General features: G+C 38.9%; 2 protein-coding genes across 2 annotated transcripts; one reads left to right on the top strand and one right to left on the bottom strand.

The window, feature by feature from the left end:
* The first annotated feature begins 2,565 nt into the window (after positions 1-2,565).
* Positions 2,566-9,453, top strand: dmbx1a (diencephalon/mesencephalon homeobox 1a). The gene is made up of 5 exons (XM_057334853.1): positions 2,566-3,120; positions 6,342-6,507; positions 6,611-6,789; positions 6,899-7,289; positions 7,401-9,453. Exons 2-5 carry the CDS (start codon positions 6,354-6,356, stop codon positions 7,817-7,819), a joined length of 1,143 nt encoding a protein of 380 aa, XP_057190836.1. The 5' UTR covers positions 2,566-3,120; positions 6,342-6,353; the 3' UTR covers positions 7,820-9,453.
* Positions 9,454-13,598: 4,145 nt separating this feature from the next.
* nsun4 (NOP2/Sun RNA methyltransferase 4) lies at positions 13,599-16,177 on the bottom strand. The gene is made up of 6 exons (XM_057334852.1): positions 15,803-16,177; positions 15,363-15,724; positions 15,134-15,288; positions 14,868-15,028; positions 14,580-14,704; positions 13,599-14,450 (listed from the first exon to the last, which is right to left on the bottom strand). The coding sequence occupies exons 1-6, from the start codon at positions 15,893-15,895 to the stop codon at positions 14,177-14,179; spliced, it is 1,170 nt and encodes a 389-aa protein (XP_057190835.1). The 5' UTR covers positions 15,896-16,177; the 3' UTR covers positions 13,599-14,176.
* Between the last annotated feature and the right edge of the window lie 104 nt (positions 16,178-16,281).

Below are 16,281 nucleotides of genomic sequence, written 5' to 3'. Positions count from 1 at the left end.
TGAGAGAAAGAGAGAGAGAATACAAGGTGGAGAAGAGAGACCAGGAGACAGTAAAGAGATGGAGAATGAGAGAGAGAATAGAGGGGCTTTTGACAGGTCAAAAACTTTCAGCATGGGGATTTGATAAGAAGATTTTGGGATTTTGTCAGAAATGATGCGATTTCCAAAGGTATTGGTGGCACTGTGAGTAGAAGTAAAAATAAATTAGGAAGTAGCACTGCTTCTTTAATACTGGTATCTAATTTGGAGAAGGAAAACGGTTTTAAGATGAAGGTGCTGCTAATAACGTGTCTAAGAGATGGCTCCTGGCAAATTGCTTTGTTATTCTTGTCAAAAAGGTCTCCTGGAAGCAGTCGATTTTAAACCATACATCAAAATGATTAATTGCTCTAGGAAGAACAGATGCTGAAATACCCTTGGATTGAGCCTGAGAGGCTACAGCTTTGTGGATTGCAAACGTAATGTATTCATGAAGTTGCAGAAACATCATTAGGTCTATTAATTAGCTAATAACAACCATCTCTCGATGTGACACCAGACAGCGTACGTTCGTTTCATTATTTCCTCCGAAAACTACGATAGGGCTATGCCATTCGTAACTGTAAATAAAACTCAGGATTATATGATTGACTCGTTTTTAAAATACGATAGGCAGCCAGAGTCGCTCTAACAGATTTAGGGAGAAATCCTAGTTTATATAAATGCCTTGGCAGATTCTGAAAGAATAACATTTTTTTTACGTTTAGCTAAACAGTAAATATACGAAATAGAATGTAACAGTAATTAATTGCAAATTTGCATTAGAAACAATTGGCAACCTTCACTTAAAAACGCAATAGGAACACTTGAGATGGCAGTTAAATTAATTTGAAGTGCACATTTTTTCTCAGATTACTTCGACTAAACCGAGGGCTTCTTCTGTAGCTCCAAAAGGTGGGTTACTCTCTGTGGCACTTTAAATTTAAGTCATTTAAAGCTCTCAGATGTGCTGGACAGTAGTCCTCGTTTAAGCAGATTTAAGGAAGAGGCGCTGAGAGGAATTCTTTCTCAGTTTAATTGCTTTAGAAACGCTCTTCACAAAGAGACGTTGCCAGATTTACCTCCCGTTAAAGTTCTTATTTTCATCGGTTCACAAGTTAATCCTCTTTCTTTCTCAGACCATACAAACCAAGCGTGGAGAAAGGATGGGAAAGACACAGGATTGGTTATAGAAAGGTAAAACTCAAAATATAAAAAATATGACTAATATGAACAATTTTAGTGTGTTCTTTAAAAATTCTAATAAAACAGCATTTACCCGAAATAAAATGCTACGTTTAATGAAGAAATATCTACAATTTTAAGAGTGAAGATATTGAGCTTTAATTGTAAAAATCTTGTCGATTTGTATATTTTATAGGCCTATTAAAATTATGTCATCATAATACTATCATAATAATTACTGTATATATTTTATTGCGGTGTCGTATTTTGTATATTACAAAATAAATTGTAGCCTATATACGACACGAACAAATTATACAATTTTAAAATAATATTCTGCTTTAAAAGTAACATACATTAAATGTAATGGTGTAATGGTTATAATGCCGACCTAAGTTATTTTTAACATCACTCGATTACTTATTTATTTTTGTACTGTAGCTAATAAGGATTGCAGTAACTGAAAAAAAGTTTATAATGTAGGCTAAACCATGCATTTTCTGTTAAACATTTCAGAATCAGTGCAATATCACACCTGAGCACATGCACACATTACACTGTGAATGGCTTTCGAAAACATGTATTTTTTTAAAGGACAGCATTTTAATAAAATTTGAATAAAGAGGCAAGAGTCCACCGTTTCATTCAATTTCCACTCGTTTCAAATTCCTCTAGATGATAACTATGGTAAGAGATAAAATTCAGTAAGGGATTTTCACCCTGGCCCGCGCTTTCGGCAAGCATCTTTAACAAATTATGCAAGCTTTACATTAAAAGGCTACTTTGCGCTGCCCTTAATTCCAACCTAAACGGTTTTGCTCCGGGAGAAGAAATCTTTTCTGAAAACCCTTCAAGAAGAGAAGGGCATTATTGTTTTAATCCTCTTACCGGCAGTCATTTCAAGACAGAGGTTTTTTGGAGGCTGAAATAGCGTCTTGTCTCCCCTTATCCTCACCCAAATCCTTCAAGGCCGGGAGAGATTGTGAAGGCAGTAGCCTGGCATCTATTAGAGATCTCTGAAGTCTCTCCTGCAGTGGCATGACAAAGCCCAAAAGCAAACAAAACCAACGCTTGAGATATTCGTTTGTCTCGAAAAAAACGTCTCGGGACCGTGGCTTCTATAGCGCACGATAGTTCTAAATGCGAAAATATTCTTATACTTGCCATTTTAATTCTCCTAGTTTGCGCAATATTGAGTTGAATATATATTATAATATATATTATTTATACATATGCTCTTTCTGAGGACAAAAACTGCGTTACTAAACAATTTTGAAAATAAATAAGTGCAACTATCATACAAGAACAAACTATAAACACAATCCGAAAATAAGAAAACGTTTTTGTATAAAGATCGTCCAAATCAACAAACATGTCTTATGTCTTAATGTGTATATAAAGTACATCAAGTTTATTTGTTTAATCAAACCCCGCTTACAGCCCCGACTACAGAAATCGTTTTCATTTATTGGTGATAAACTTTCTCATAGCGATGTCAATAATTTCTGTTTGTTCTTACATTTAGATATTATTGTTCGCAAGCAGCAGCTCTCTCTCTCAAGTGCGTTATTTAGGATTTATAAAGTATAGGGTCAATTGGCTGCAAGTCCTCAAACAGCCAGAAAAAAGGCGTCGAGTTTTGATTGACATCTTCAAGGACCAGTAGCAAGCCTCCGTGACATTACGAGGAGCGCTTTAAAATCCCTCCTCAAAGCGCGTGTCAATAGATGGACGCGATGTGCTGAGAGGAGCACCGGGAACGATTTGGAAGCTCGTGATACATAGCGGATACATTTGAATGGACTCGCAGACTTTGAGAACCAAGTGAAGGACAACTGGGAAATACTTCAAGTTACTACAATAATATCAGGTGTTCCTGCCGTATGAGACTGGATACATTTTGAGAATAAGACCGAGGTAAGAATCGTAATTGTTTATGCAAAACTTTACGGAGTAAACTAAACAAGTAGCATTTACTTTATTTAGGTATTAGCATATCTGACATAGCCTATAATTAAAAAATGTATGCTGACTGTGCATGAGAAAGAAATTTGAATAGGCCGCCTTTAATGTAGGCCTGTTCAGATAATTTAAATGTTAGCAACAAATTTGATTCATGCACACTATTCACAACGGGTCATCTTGTATGTTTCAGATTGCATAAAATAAAAAAAATCTTAATGATGAAAAACAGACCATAACATTTATTAAGCTTTTTTCCGCATATACCGGATGTTTCAATAGTAGCAAAATTCATCAGTTATGAATGCTGCTGCGTAAAAAATACTCGATGACATGGCTCTCGAGTTTTAAACTATCGCCAAATTGTATTGATAAAATACGCGGTCTTGGCTCGGTTTAAAACTGAGGCTACAAGACATAACTTGTAAGTTTCCATAACTCTTACATTTATAGTGGATTAAATAACTTTACATAGGCCCTATCCTCTATTCAGGATGATTAAAATACAAAATGCTGTACAATACAGTTAAGTGGAGACAGCTAAACAAACTGAGACAATACATGCAGAAAGCATTCTGTGACGACTACATGTGGGGCCTTTGACAGTGAGGGATACAAAAATATGAGTGACAATATAAATATATGTCACAGAGCCTACACGACGCGATAAATAGTCCCCCCGGGTCAAATGGGTTTTTAACGCTAACATTTTTCCTAATTTAGTCGGATCAAAAAGTTGCACTGTACATGCCAATTTGCATAATGAGGTTTTAATAATCGAAGCATGGAGTGTCACACTGCCTGCAGCAGTAACAGGCGGATGAACAGACTACAATAGTAGCGAGACACAGTATTAAAATAAGATGCCCTTTGTGCCACACATCAGTTGGCCTGTGGCAAGATTTTGACATTTAGATAGGCCACTTACAATAACCTATACTTCATATAGGCGAAAAATAGCCTATAAGTAACCTTCTGTTATCGAAATGTAGGCCCTACCTATAATTTTTAAACGTTGAAAATGAAGTAGCCTACTTTAAATATGAATAACATTATTAATATTATTAATAGTTTTAACATTCACAGTTGTACTGCAGTTGTTAATTGTTCCGCAATATTTCTTATTATCTTTTAGCAACACTTGTATTTTTTTAGAAGAGAAAATATGATATTTCGCTGTACTCTATTTTTGTATAAAGATGGGATTACAATAAACTGAATCAAAACGAAATACATAACAGGTCTTCAGAAATACTTTCAGGAAAGCATACGCGAGCATTTTCTGAATCCACGCGCGCGTGCACACACACACACTGACACATCTAAACTCACTGTACGTCCGTCCGTGTCAGCGGTGATGATAAATGGAGGCCTCCACAGTCGAAACCTATTTGCACTTCCATTAGACGGGGACCCAAATGGGGATCAACATGCATATTTTACCCGCAGAGAAGCCATATATCTCAGCCAAAACTTGGCCCCGGGGCGATGGGATAAGGGGCCGCGAGAGAAGGGAGGGAGAGAAACGGAACCCATTCAATTCAAATACTTGGGGGAGAAGAGTAAATGTTTAGCAAAGCACCTTCTGTCCAAGCGAATTAAACTATTCCCTCTTGCCCTCTGATCACATTCATCAAACGTCTTACTGACTGAATAGTCTGGGAATGGGCACTGGTGATGTCATTCAGGGGCTTCCGCACAGAGGATGGGACAAGCGTTTCGATGGCCTAAAAGTGATAAACATATTAAGAGTGGATATAGTTTAAAAAAAAACTCACACACACCAAACGAACGAGCTTGTCAGAACACCACAGAAAATGATATTCATGAATGCCACGCAACATCTCATGGAATAAAGAGCATAAAACAATTATGCATGCAATTTCAGAAATAATACCAATAATAATAATTAATAATAATAATAATAAAAGAAGCTAATTTAAATACCGTAAACACAAAATTAATAAATAAAAATACAAGTAAAAACCTAACTTCGTCTAAATGCATAATATTAACTGTTAGATCAAAATAAAATTCGTTTGCTTTTATATTAAAAATACCTTATTGAACAATTTTATTGTCTTATTAATCAAACGTGTGATAGTTCAATACAAAATTATCATGACACAAATGTAGCATACACAAGTGGCCATTATTCTATCCCCACGGGAGTCAATAAATCTATTGCGTTGTTTCAAGTTAATAAAAACTCATTTGTGATACGTTCCAGATAAAAAAAATGCATTTTGTTAAAATTGTTATTTAAGACTCTTGCACGTCCTTCTTTCAGTATATTAGCTAAAAATGTTGACATATGTTTTAGATATTTAGTTCGATTAAGATCATGCAGGCACGCAAAAATAGGCTTTATTCGAACTAAATATAAGAACCGGATGGAAATAAAAATCTAGTTTAAATCTCGAGGCTGTTAAAAGTCCCCCGACACCTGCCATGCGTGGGAAGATTTACTTTCTCTCTTAATAATGCTCACTGCCTCGGAGATATTCCTGACTGTCAACCTAATACATATCTAATCGTTTCCTGGAGCCTTTCATTTTATCTACGAAAAACTTAAACCGGCTGTGAAAAATGAAACTCCCCATGGAACGGACATGAATTAACCGCCAAGCGGGTTTGAAAATAACAGGAAAATCTAAATAAATGAAAACGTATTTTGAGTAAATTACAATGACTATTAGTATCCCCGATTTAGTTTAAGATTTGCCTTTGTGTTCATTCTAAATCCAAGTGATTGTTTTTAGAGGATTTGCAACGGTAATTTGGCTCCGAAGTGATTAATCTAATGTAGTAAGCATAAGTCGCACCCCATTAGGTAAACAAGTGATAATTGCACCAATTAATTCCTTTGTATGACTAATGGATTGGACAAACAATAATTGGATATTAATGAAAGCAGTTCCGCTCCTAAAAAAGCGGATTTTTAAAAGTCACTGATTCAAACTCCAGGCTATAAATTATTATTATTTGCCTATTTGAGCTTGTATCATTAGTAAATAAATGAACAAACACAAAGGAAAAGGTTATTTAAAATCTGCATAAGACATATAACTAAAGCAATATAAAGTTTGCCTCAAAGTAAACAGCCTATCAATAACTTTTTTTTACAAATGAAAAATGAATTGTGATAATATACTCGCAATCTTGCTCTTTTGCAGATATTTGAAACCATGCAACATTACGGAGTAAACGGATACTCTCTCCACGCCATGAACTCACTGAGCGCCATGTACAACCTGCATCAACAGGCGGCGCAACAAGCGCAACACGCACCTGATTATCGGCCGTCAGTGCATGCGCTCACCCTGGCAGAGAGGCTGGCTGGTAAGTGCGTTCTCTCGCTCTCTTTAGGCAAGCATTCATCTTGACTGTGCAATGAATTAAATATGCCATGTCTTGTTCTTTTCCAACGGCTGTACATTTCAAGATATCATACTCGAGGCTCGGTATGGTTCTCAACATCGCAAACAGCGACGCAGTCGCACAGCATTCACGGCCCAACAACTTGAGGCTTTGGAGAAGACTTTTCAGAAAACTCACTATCCTGATGTTGTGATGCGGGAGCGCCTGGCCATGTGCACTAACTTACCGGAGGCACGTGTGCAGGTATGCCATTCTAATCAATTTCACAATTTTTCTTTTAAATTGGAAATAGTTTGCAAAAGCCGACAGTAATTTTACCTATAAAAATTGCATTTTCGTTATTTAACATCAGGTGTGGTTCAAGAACCGCCGTGCAAAGTTTCGCAAGAAGCAGCGGAGCCTTCAAAAAGAACAACTGCAGAAACAGAAAGATGCATCAGCAGATGGAAACCTTGCAACAAGCGATAAGGAGGATCCACCATCCACCATAAATCTTGAGAACCAGCCACCTTCGTCCTCTTCCTCCATGGAAGCAGAAGCGGCTCCCCATGCCCCGGGATCGGAGCATAGCGTTGAGCTAAATGTGACATCGGCAGAGCAATCAGGCAGTGAGTCGGCCACGGAAGACAATGCTACAGACAAGGAAGAAGAGGTCAAGCAGCACAGGGAAGATCTGAAGGTGGAGAAAGAACCAACACCTGGAAACCTGTCCCCTCTCTGCAAGCGTCTCAGCCCCAAACCAGGTACATTAAAAGATTATTACTAAATAACAAAAGCACATTTTGCTAGTTTCTCAGTTTTTTAATCAGCAACCCTCTTCATGCTTTTAGATTCACCTCTTGGTTTGCTTTTAGATTCACCTCTTGGTTCCCCAGCCATCACATCTACCTCTGGGGGTGTCACCAGCGGGATCTCTCAGAGCCACTCCTACTCTTCATCTCCGCTCAGCCTCTTCCGGCTGCAGGAGCAGTTTCGCCAGCACATGGCCGCCACCAACAACCTGGTTCACTATCCCTCTTTCGACATGGCGACCCCCTCGTCCATACCGTACCTGGGCATGAACGTCAACATGCCAGCGCCACTGGGCTCCCTCCCCTGCCAGTCTTATTATCAGTCTTTATCTCACCACGCACAACAAGTTTGGAACAGCCCCCTGCTGCAGGCCTCCGGAGGCCTCCCCAGTCACAACAGCAAGACCACCAGCATTGAGAATCTACGCCTGCGGGCGAAGCAGCACGCAGCGTCGCTGGGCCTGGACACGCTGCCCAACTGAGCAGAAGACTGAAAACTACCTGAGCAAGGGAACACCTCTCTACCACGTCTAACATGCCACACGCATGGCAATCGTCTGAGATGTACAAAAACTGTTTTGAAAGACTTCGACTGCAAAATGTAAAAAAGGTGTGAAGCCCAAAGCATTCTCTTGAGGTTCTCCCGTCCGCAAAATGTGCCGACTAAGAATTTGAATTCTTTACTCATTTGCTTATACCGATAATTATCTTAAATTTCCCAATACTATTTATACAGTATTTTATTGAAAATACGGCATTTGTCAATTTATTTTAAAAACACAGACCCTGGTTTAGTGTTATGTTTTGTATGGGCATAGACATTTCATAAAAGCACTTTTTGGAGAGGATCTCAACACGTTGCATGCACTGTACACCAGAATCTGAAAAGAACTTAATTTAATTATAATGACTTTCAAATTACACATCACACAAATTACCTTGTAAATGTAAATCTTGCACAACTACATAGATTAATTAAACCTAACCGGTTTAATGGTCAGGATTAAACCACAGAAAATTGAGGATGGTTAGGTAACGAGGAAATGATTTCATTGACTACATATACAAAGCTTTTAATTACATGTAGCCTTGGGCACAGATGAAGAAATGCAATTATAGACCATGCATATCATTTGAGATTGCCACATTAATGCTATGAGGGAAAATACTCTCAACCTCAAGAAACTAGTGCTTAAATGCATATAAACATTGCAAAAGAAAACAACGCCGAGTAGTGGTTGAATGGGAAGACAAACAGAAAGAACGCAAAGCACTTCCATGTACGGCAGCTTTTTCCCTCTCAGTGCTGAGCTCTCATTGTGTTCGTAAGCTGTTTTAATATGTAAAATATACAAAGTCTTTATCTATAAATGTTTACTGGTAAGGCAAATGTAAAAGTTCTATGTTTTAGATAAAGAAGAATTTAACCCTGTGATGATTGGTAGCTGTCCCTTGTAAGATTTTATTGGCCGGCCTGTAGCCTGCCTGCGTTTCCCCAGGTTATTTAACCTATACAGTCTGGTTGTCTATGTAACCTCTTTCATCGTCACTGTGGACATAAATTTACAGTCATTCACATCACACAAAGTGGTGCATTTGTAGCCTATATTGGTGGAGAGTGTTCCAGACGTGTACACATCTTTCCCTATGTCACAAGTAGATTAAAACCTTGTAAAATAAAACACTAAAACATTCAAACTGTATGTTTATTCTCTCTTTTCGGGCCACTAAACATCTCATTTTATAAACAAAACGGGCAAATAAAGACTTGCTGCATTAACTGTAAAACAAACACAAAAATTACTAGATAAAGACGTCAGGGAGAAGCGCAAAAACAGAAATGAGAGCAAAGAGAGTGAGGAAAACAAGGTAATCTTGGGAAATAAAATCGTTGTGGGGACATAAACCACGCCAGATGAATAAGCGGGCCATTATGCTGAAGAATGACAGCCTCGGGCCATGATTATGCTGCTATTATATCTTAAACAGTGTGGTTTGTCAAAATGCATAAGCCCTTTGCTCACATAAAGAGGGTCTCCCCTCTGTATGCATTTTACCAGAGGCTTGATGCCACCGCCACCACATTGTCGGTGCCCTTGATACGGCTGCTAACTGCATTTTAAAGCGCTTTATGCCACATTTAAATACAGCTGATTGTAATGCTTTCTAACGTTCAACCTTTTTGTGTGGATCAAAACACAGGGGAGGGCGTAATGTTTCATTATAAAAAACAAACAACGATGATTTTAATAAAACAAAAATCATGTTATCAACATCTTTATTAACTTGTCAAACAGTGCAAAACGTATTGCTAATAAATAGCTTCTGGGCACAGCCTCCCTTAAGCAAAAACCCAAATAGACAAACTGCCTCCAGCGCTTTGATACAGATTGTATAAAAACAAGGTTAAGTTCATAGAAATCCCTTTACAGAGAAATTTATTTTCATCATGTACAAAGTAACCAAAATAAGTATTGCTAACAGACCTACAATACTTAGCAACATCTGATGGGACAATATAAATTCAGTTATGCAATGATTTTTATTCACCTTATAATTGCTGTCCTTCCCAAACCTCGAATGTCCAGATTCACAGTTTTTCAGGAAATGGAAAGAAAATGTATTTTTTGAATGATTACAAAATGTTGTCATTGTTAAAAAGGCACTTTTTAATTTTTTTTACTGGTTAGACCAAATCTCAGTGACTAACATTTGGGTGACTAATAATAATGATATATGAAAAAATATAAATCACAAAATATGGAGATATGAGGTTTCAGAAGGACAGCAGTGTTATATTAAAGGGATATTCCACCCAAAATTGAAAATTCTGTCATGAACTACTCCCCTACGTTTTTTCAAACCTGTATAAATTCATAATTTCTGTTAAACACAAAGTAAGATATTTGGAAAAATGTTAGCAACTGACATTTCTGGGACATCATTGACTATAGGATGGTAAAATGGTAGTCAAAGGTGACCTAGAACAGTTTGCTTCTTCAAGTTCTTCAAAATATCTCATTTTGGTGTACGTGTGTTCACCACTTGCTGTGTGTGTGTTCACTACTCTCTGGATGGGTTAAATGCAGAGGTCACATTTTGGGTGGGTCACCATATCTGACTAATAGGTCATTTCACTTTCACTTTCATTTTGCGTTGAACAGAACAAAAAACGATACAGTAATTTTTCCTACTATGGTAGTCAATGTTGTCTAATAAATGTCAGTTGCTAACATTTTTCCAAATATCTTTCTCTGTGTCCATCAGAATAAAGAAATGTATACAGATCTGGACCAACTTGAACAGCATTTTCATTTTTGGGTGGAGTATCCGTTTAAATAAGGTATCACTGTTGTAGTTCATCAGACAGTTCCTTGCAGATGCACGGACCTCGAGCATGCTTAGCACAAAAATCACAGTGTACCATTCAATCAGAGCTTTTTCCCTCTTGCTCTCCTTTTTGGTTGAGCTAAAGGTTTTAGCTGCATGGAGAATGAAAGCTGCCACCATAAGGAACCCCAGCCCATTGAGGAAGTGACAGGCACTGCCAGAATATGATCCTAATCCTGTTCCCAGCATTCTTTTAGCCTGCTGGCACTGCAATTTTGCCACATTCTCTCCGAGCTGTCAGCTGGGGTAAATCTCTCTAATAGCACTTTGCTCAGATACACATCAAAGAACTCTTAGAAAGACAGCCGTTTCAATGGCTCACTTTAACCACAATTAACCTACACTGCAACCACAGGAGCCAAAACACAAAATGACATAAAAAACATGTACCATCACAGGTTTGTAAAAAATAAAATATTCAACCAAAACAGATACAAGGCTGAGAAAATGGTGATAGGATGATGACAACAGGTGTTTGAACTCCACTGCGAGAGGTCGCCCTCTTTGGTCCCCGGCTCTCTTTTCTGATTCAATTCTCTCCTTTTTATCCCTCTGTTATCACAACCCCACTTAATCCTCTTAAGAGCAAAGAAAACCCCTCTTTTCTGGGGAGAGCTAACCCAAGCCAACCGCTGCACCGCAGAGCCTGTCACCAAGGCGCTGTTTCAGTCACACGTAATTACACATCAATGCCACACTACACATACCTTTCACAAGGGAAGAGTGGCATTGTGGGCATGTGGAGGGAAGCTCAGCTCTCTTTGAATGCAGGACACAGCCGTATGGATTAAGTCTCCGCCGGACACTCAAGAGTTTTAGGCGAGACACTTTGCTACTGTGCAAGACTTAAGGAAAGCAGAAAATCCCAGGCAAAAACGGCCGTTGCCTGCGAGGATTTATTTTCTTAACCGCAGATTAAGGGGAGAGATGTACGGTGTGGAAATTTACGCTAAGCACCATGGGACAGATCATAGATGGGATACCAGCGGTTGACAAAATAATGGCAGTAGATAAAACGGAGCTTCGGCAGAATATTTTCAACCGCCATGATCTGAATGCTGCACTGCATCAGTTACGAAACATCTACAGACTGAAGAATCAAAGCGGAGACTGCGGCCTCACGCTGGGCTCTTAAGATACGCTACTCATACCATAAACATCTGAGCAGTAGGACATGCCTTAGGCCACAGCTTCACTCCACCCGAGACAATCAGATATCGTAACACTGAATTGCCTCAGGTTAGGCGATACCTTTATGTGAATGCGGTGTTAAGGCTGTTAATATGATGTAAAAGCATAACAGCTAGTATGAAACGGACTAATACCCGTGGCTTTCTGCACTTGAAGGTGAAAGGACTGGAGGCAGCTGATCTGTACACCTATACTGACCAATTGCAAATGCACATCATGTCAAAATCAGCTATCGTTCTAAAGACAGCAGTTGTAAGGGCAGATCATTTTGCTGTACAAGCACATGTGTATTCACAGTCGCTTGTTGAATCAAGGGGGTGTGTATGACCCTTGTGAGGGGCCCTGCAGTTTTAAAGCAAACTGCAAAAGTTCTAGGAAAATTGCGTGACTGAAATGCATTTTTCCCCCACCGAACACTGCCATTTGCCTTTTCCAGGGGAAGCCTTTATGACTTTCACCCACCTACGGACATCTCCATCATTACAAGGCCTCGGTGTCCAGACGACGCTTTCCGTGGTTCTGTCATTACACAGATCTACATCAGATTTACATCATTGGCAAGGTGTATGCCAAATGATCAGAAGGCAGCATCCACAGCAGTGTAAAAGTCAATAATGAATGAAACGTATAGATGAAAAGAACTCGTCCCTAATGGTCCCCTCTGTCTCCTGAGTGTTAAAAAATGTAAATTTATGTAAAAGCCCATAGGAAACACATATTTACAATACGTTTAGGTAATCACAAGATGCAGGCATGGAGAAATATCCAGGCCGAGAGAAGCAGTCATTGCAAAAATAGTTTTTATGTGTCATTAATTCTCTTTGCATTCCCAAATAACCACATATTACCGCAGTAATACAGTAATCACTCACAATCGCACAGAAAATTATCTGCACTCATCTGTGGAATAAAAGGCGACGGGAAAACGAGGGGAAAGCATCCCATTTCAGTATCCTCTTGCGTCCTTAATGTTCAACGAGAAGCCGCCAACTAAACGACCGCTCGGCCAATCTCGACTCTGGCACCGATGAAGCACTTTCCGAGCAGCTTAATGATAGCGGGGAGTCGATGGCTCCCGTCAGCCCCTCTTCCGAAAACGCGCACACCTTTTCATGCTACATTGCCCGGAATAGGCGCAAGGTTCATGGACAAGCGGGGGAAATTGAACCTTTTACACTTCGCCAGAAAACAGAACACTCCTCTGATGCCAAGTCTAAACGACGCACTTAAAGCGCTGACATTAGGTATAGAAGTCATGTAGACGCATAATCTCATTGATGACATTGATATGACCGCTGCTCGGCTCTAGTTTGTTTGTCTGTCGGGATATTGTTGCTCATAAGACAGCTCTTTATCCGTATAATTAATGCATGGTAAATAACGAAATATTACACTGCGTACGATGCTGATTGCCTATATTATATGGAAAACTTTTTTGGAAACATTGTCGGTCTGTAATTGTAGCCTATATTTCACTGACCTTTCATGTATATACAACCCTGAACCGTTCTAAAATGTTAAAATCTTAGTAATGCTTCATAAAACTAAAAAAAGACCCGAAGAAAGCTGATTGCTGAATAAAAATGCTATTGTTTTTAACACTTTCATGCATAAATGATCTTTATTTTTTACACATATTTACCGCATCCATCGGTTTGTCATCAGGTGAGTGTATAGGATGGTGTAGCTGTAACCTATAGTGTCCCCTCTAGTGGTTGGTATGAACTTATGCCATCAAAAAAATAATGCATACGCAAGATATGGCTTTTTGGATAGCATCCACTGTAATGATGAGAGTGGAAGATTTTCATTGAATTACTGAAGCAAATAAAGTTAAGGTAAATTTAATATTAAACGTTTAAATAAACAGAATCAATACAGATATGTCTTTAATTAACGTCAATTTTCTGTTAGTTTAATTTGCCGCTGGACTGTTTGAACCCAAAATTTGTATAACGAACCGTAGCCGCCCTCTACTGAATAACACTGGTATAACACAAATGGCAGAGAAACGACAGAAAATACATTCGTACAAAGATCAGTGAAGAGACCAAACTCTCCTGAAAATTCAGATCATCACAGATATTTTGCTGGTATTCTTTAAAACAGTTTGCGGCTATCGTTTTTGTACTTAAATGAATGTCTTCAGGGCGCGTTGCGTTATTGAGGACAAAGAGTTCCATGTCTAGTCGCTAGAGTGCAGTCTTGCAGTAACTTGTGGCATTTCAGAGCTTCACAGACCGAAACAAAATATCCAGCTAGTTACTTCGTCGTAATTTACACATATAAATTGGTCCAAAGTTGGCACATAAATGTGGTAAAACCAGCTCACCCACACTTAATTGTGGAGCAAAATAAAAAGTATTTGAAAAGCACTGGGTTAACCATCCAAGATCCTGAACTTGCACTGAGATTCCCACCTCCTGAGCCTGATGGATGGCCTGCTGCACCACACACTCATTCTGCAGCTGGGACAGTGAACATGTGGAGTAGACTATGTCTCCTCCCGGTCGTGCAGTTTGGATCCCAGCCCTGACCAGGGTAAGAATTGTCAGATTAAGACAGGAATCTCCACATATACTGCACCAAAAACCTTCCTAAGACTTTAAAGAAAATGTAAACATAATGGCAAGCTTAGTCTCTTATAAAGCATTATCTTACATAAGAAGCTGTATTTGCAGAAGGGGAAGGCTTTTTCTCTCTTTGGTCCTGGACCTGTTAAACATATTGTTGTCTTCCACCATTACGGAGTGTCTGTCTGTGGTGCAAGGAACATCTACTAGGACCTGTAGAAGAAAAACATGTCAAATAATAGCACAATGCCCATATGTAAACCTAGAACACACTATGTACTGGGGAGAGATGCTTGTTTTCAGGTTGATGCATGCATATTAGATTTTCTTTTTATTAGTGACAATACTACAATAGTACTAGCTTTTCAATACTAACTCGGTCAAATCGTTTCTCCTCTGTTGGGCCCAATTTACAACCATCAAAGGAACTGATTTGGATCTTGTTTTCCTCTAGATACTCTCTGGGCAGGTAACTCTGCAGAGTCTTGCGAAGCCGTGCAGTCCGAGAACCTGATAAGTCGTTCGCCCACAGGTAACCTTAAAAATGAATATAAGGATGTTTTGTGCTCCAAGGTTCATACGATAAACATGGACAGATCTGCTTTGCCATTCAGCGTAGTTTACATAAAGCAATTCACATACTGACTGTGTGTGTCTGCAGGAGAGCAAGTGTCTTCCCTCCAGGAGCGGCACATAGATCCAGCACCGTGTGTCCCAGCTGGACATCCAAAGCTAATACAGGCAGCACTGAGGCAGCATCCAGTAGATAATATCCTAATAAGCCAGAGCTGTCTGGTCTAAAACAATAAGATAGACTTATTAAGCATGGTCATCTTGAACCAGCACATTTATAATTGTTAGCCATCCTCACCTTGAGGGTTTAAATCTAGATAGGTCCCCTTTAGGGAAAACAAGACATTTGATATCAGGATTTATTCTGGGATCGTGAGCAGCAGGTTTTGACACATCAACCTCTGCAGAATCTTCATGTAAAGACATGGAGTCCTTTGAATGCTGATGTGATCCGATAAAATCTATACATCCTTCAGCTTCTAATCCTGATGTTATTATGCTGGCTGTTAAAGAGAAGTTGTTTATCAACGCTCCATATTTTTGCTCAGACAGCATGGCCACTCGAACTGACGGCCACAGGTTTCCTAACTGCATACTGTAGGTTGTATCAAAATTCTGCAGAGCAATAGTCGTGGATGGAAACTTTGGCCTTGTTTGTGCCTGATGAAATAAGGTAAAATAAAATGTTTATTAATATGTATCTATTTTGTCCTAATAAAAATATATACCATTACTTACCCATTTACTTTTAACTCGATACCTTCGCGGAATAAATCTAACCGAATCTTTGAACTTGTTTATACAAAATCTCGTGCATATGTAAGCCGCCATGTTTGTGTACCATTAAAACGCGTCCGTCGTGATTCCCAAGGTTCCACCGTAAGGCGTTGTATTAGATTTGTTTTAATTGATCAACCTTACAAATCGACACAGCGGATTTCCTTATCAGCCGAACAATCATAGCCGATTTAAGGAGACTTGCCAGCAATTTCCAGCATGAACGATTCTTACTATTGTAAAGGCAGTTCTCTCGTCATTGCGCGTCCTCCTGATGTTTGAAAACATTACAACAAGTACAGTCGGAAGTGTTCACGTGCACTTCTGTCTGTATCATTTTCAGCATACAAATTTGATATCTGTTTTTTCTAGACAAACTGTACTTGAAAGTTGTTGTCAGAGACTCAGAACATGCAAATTGTATGTACATGTGAATATGA

Source organism: Triplophysa rosa, linkage group LG5 (genome assembly GCF_024868665.1).
Source record: "Triplophysa rosa linkage group LG5, Trosa_1v2, whole genome shotgun sequence".
NCBI lineage: Eukaryota > Metazoa > Chordata > Actinopteri > Cypriniformes > Nemacheilidae > Triplophysa > Triplophysa rosa.
The sequence above is the reverse complement of the archived record's forward strand: the minus strand, read 5'-3'. Positions and strand labels throughout refer to the sequence as shown.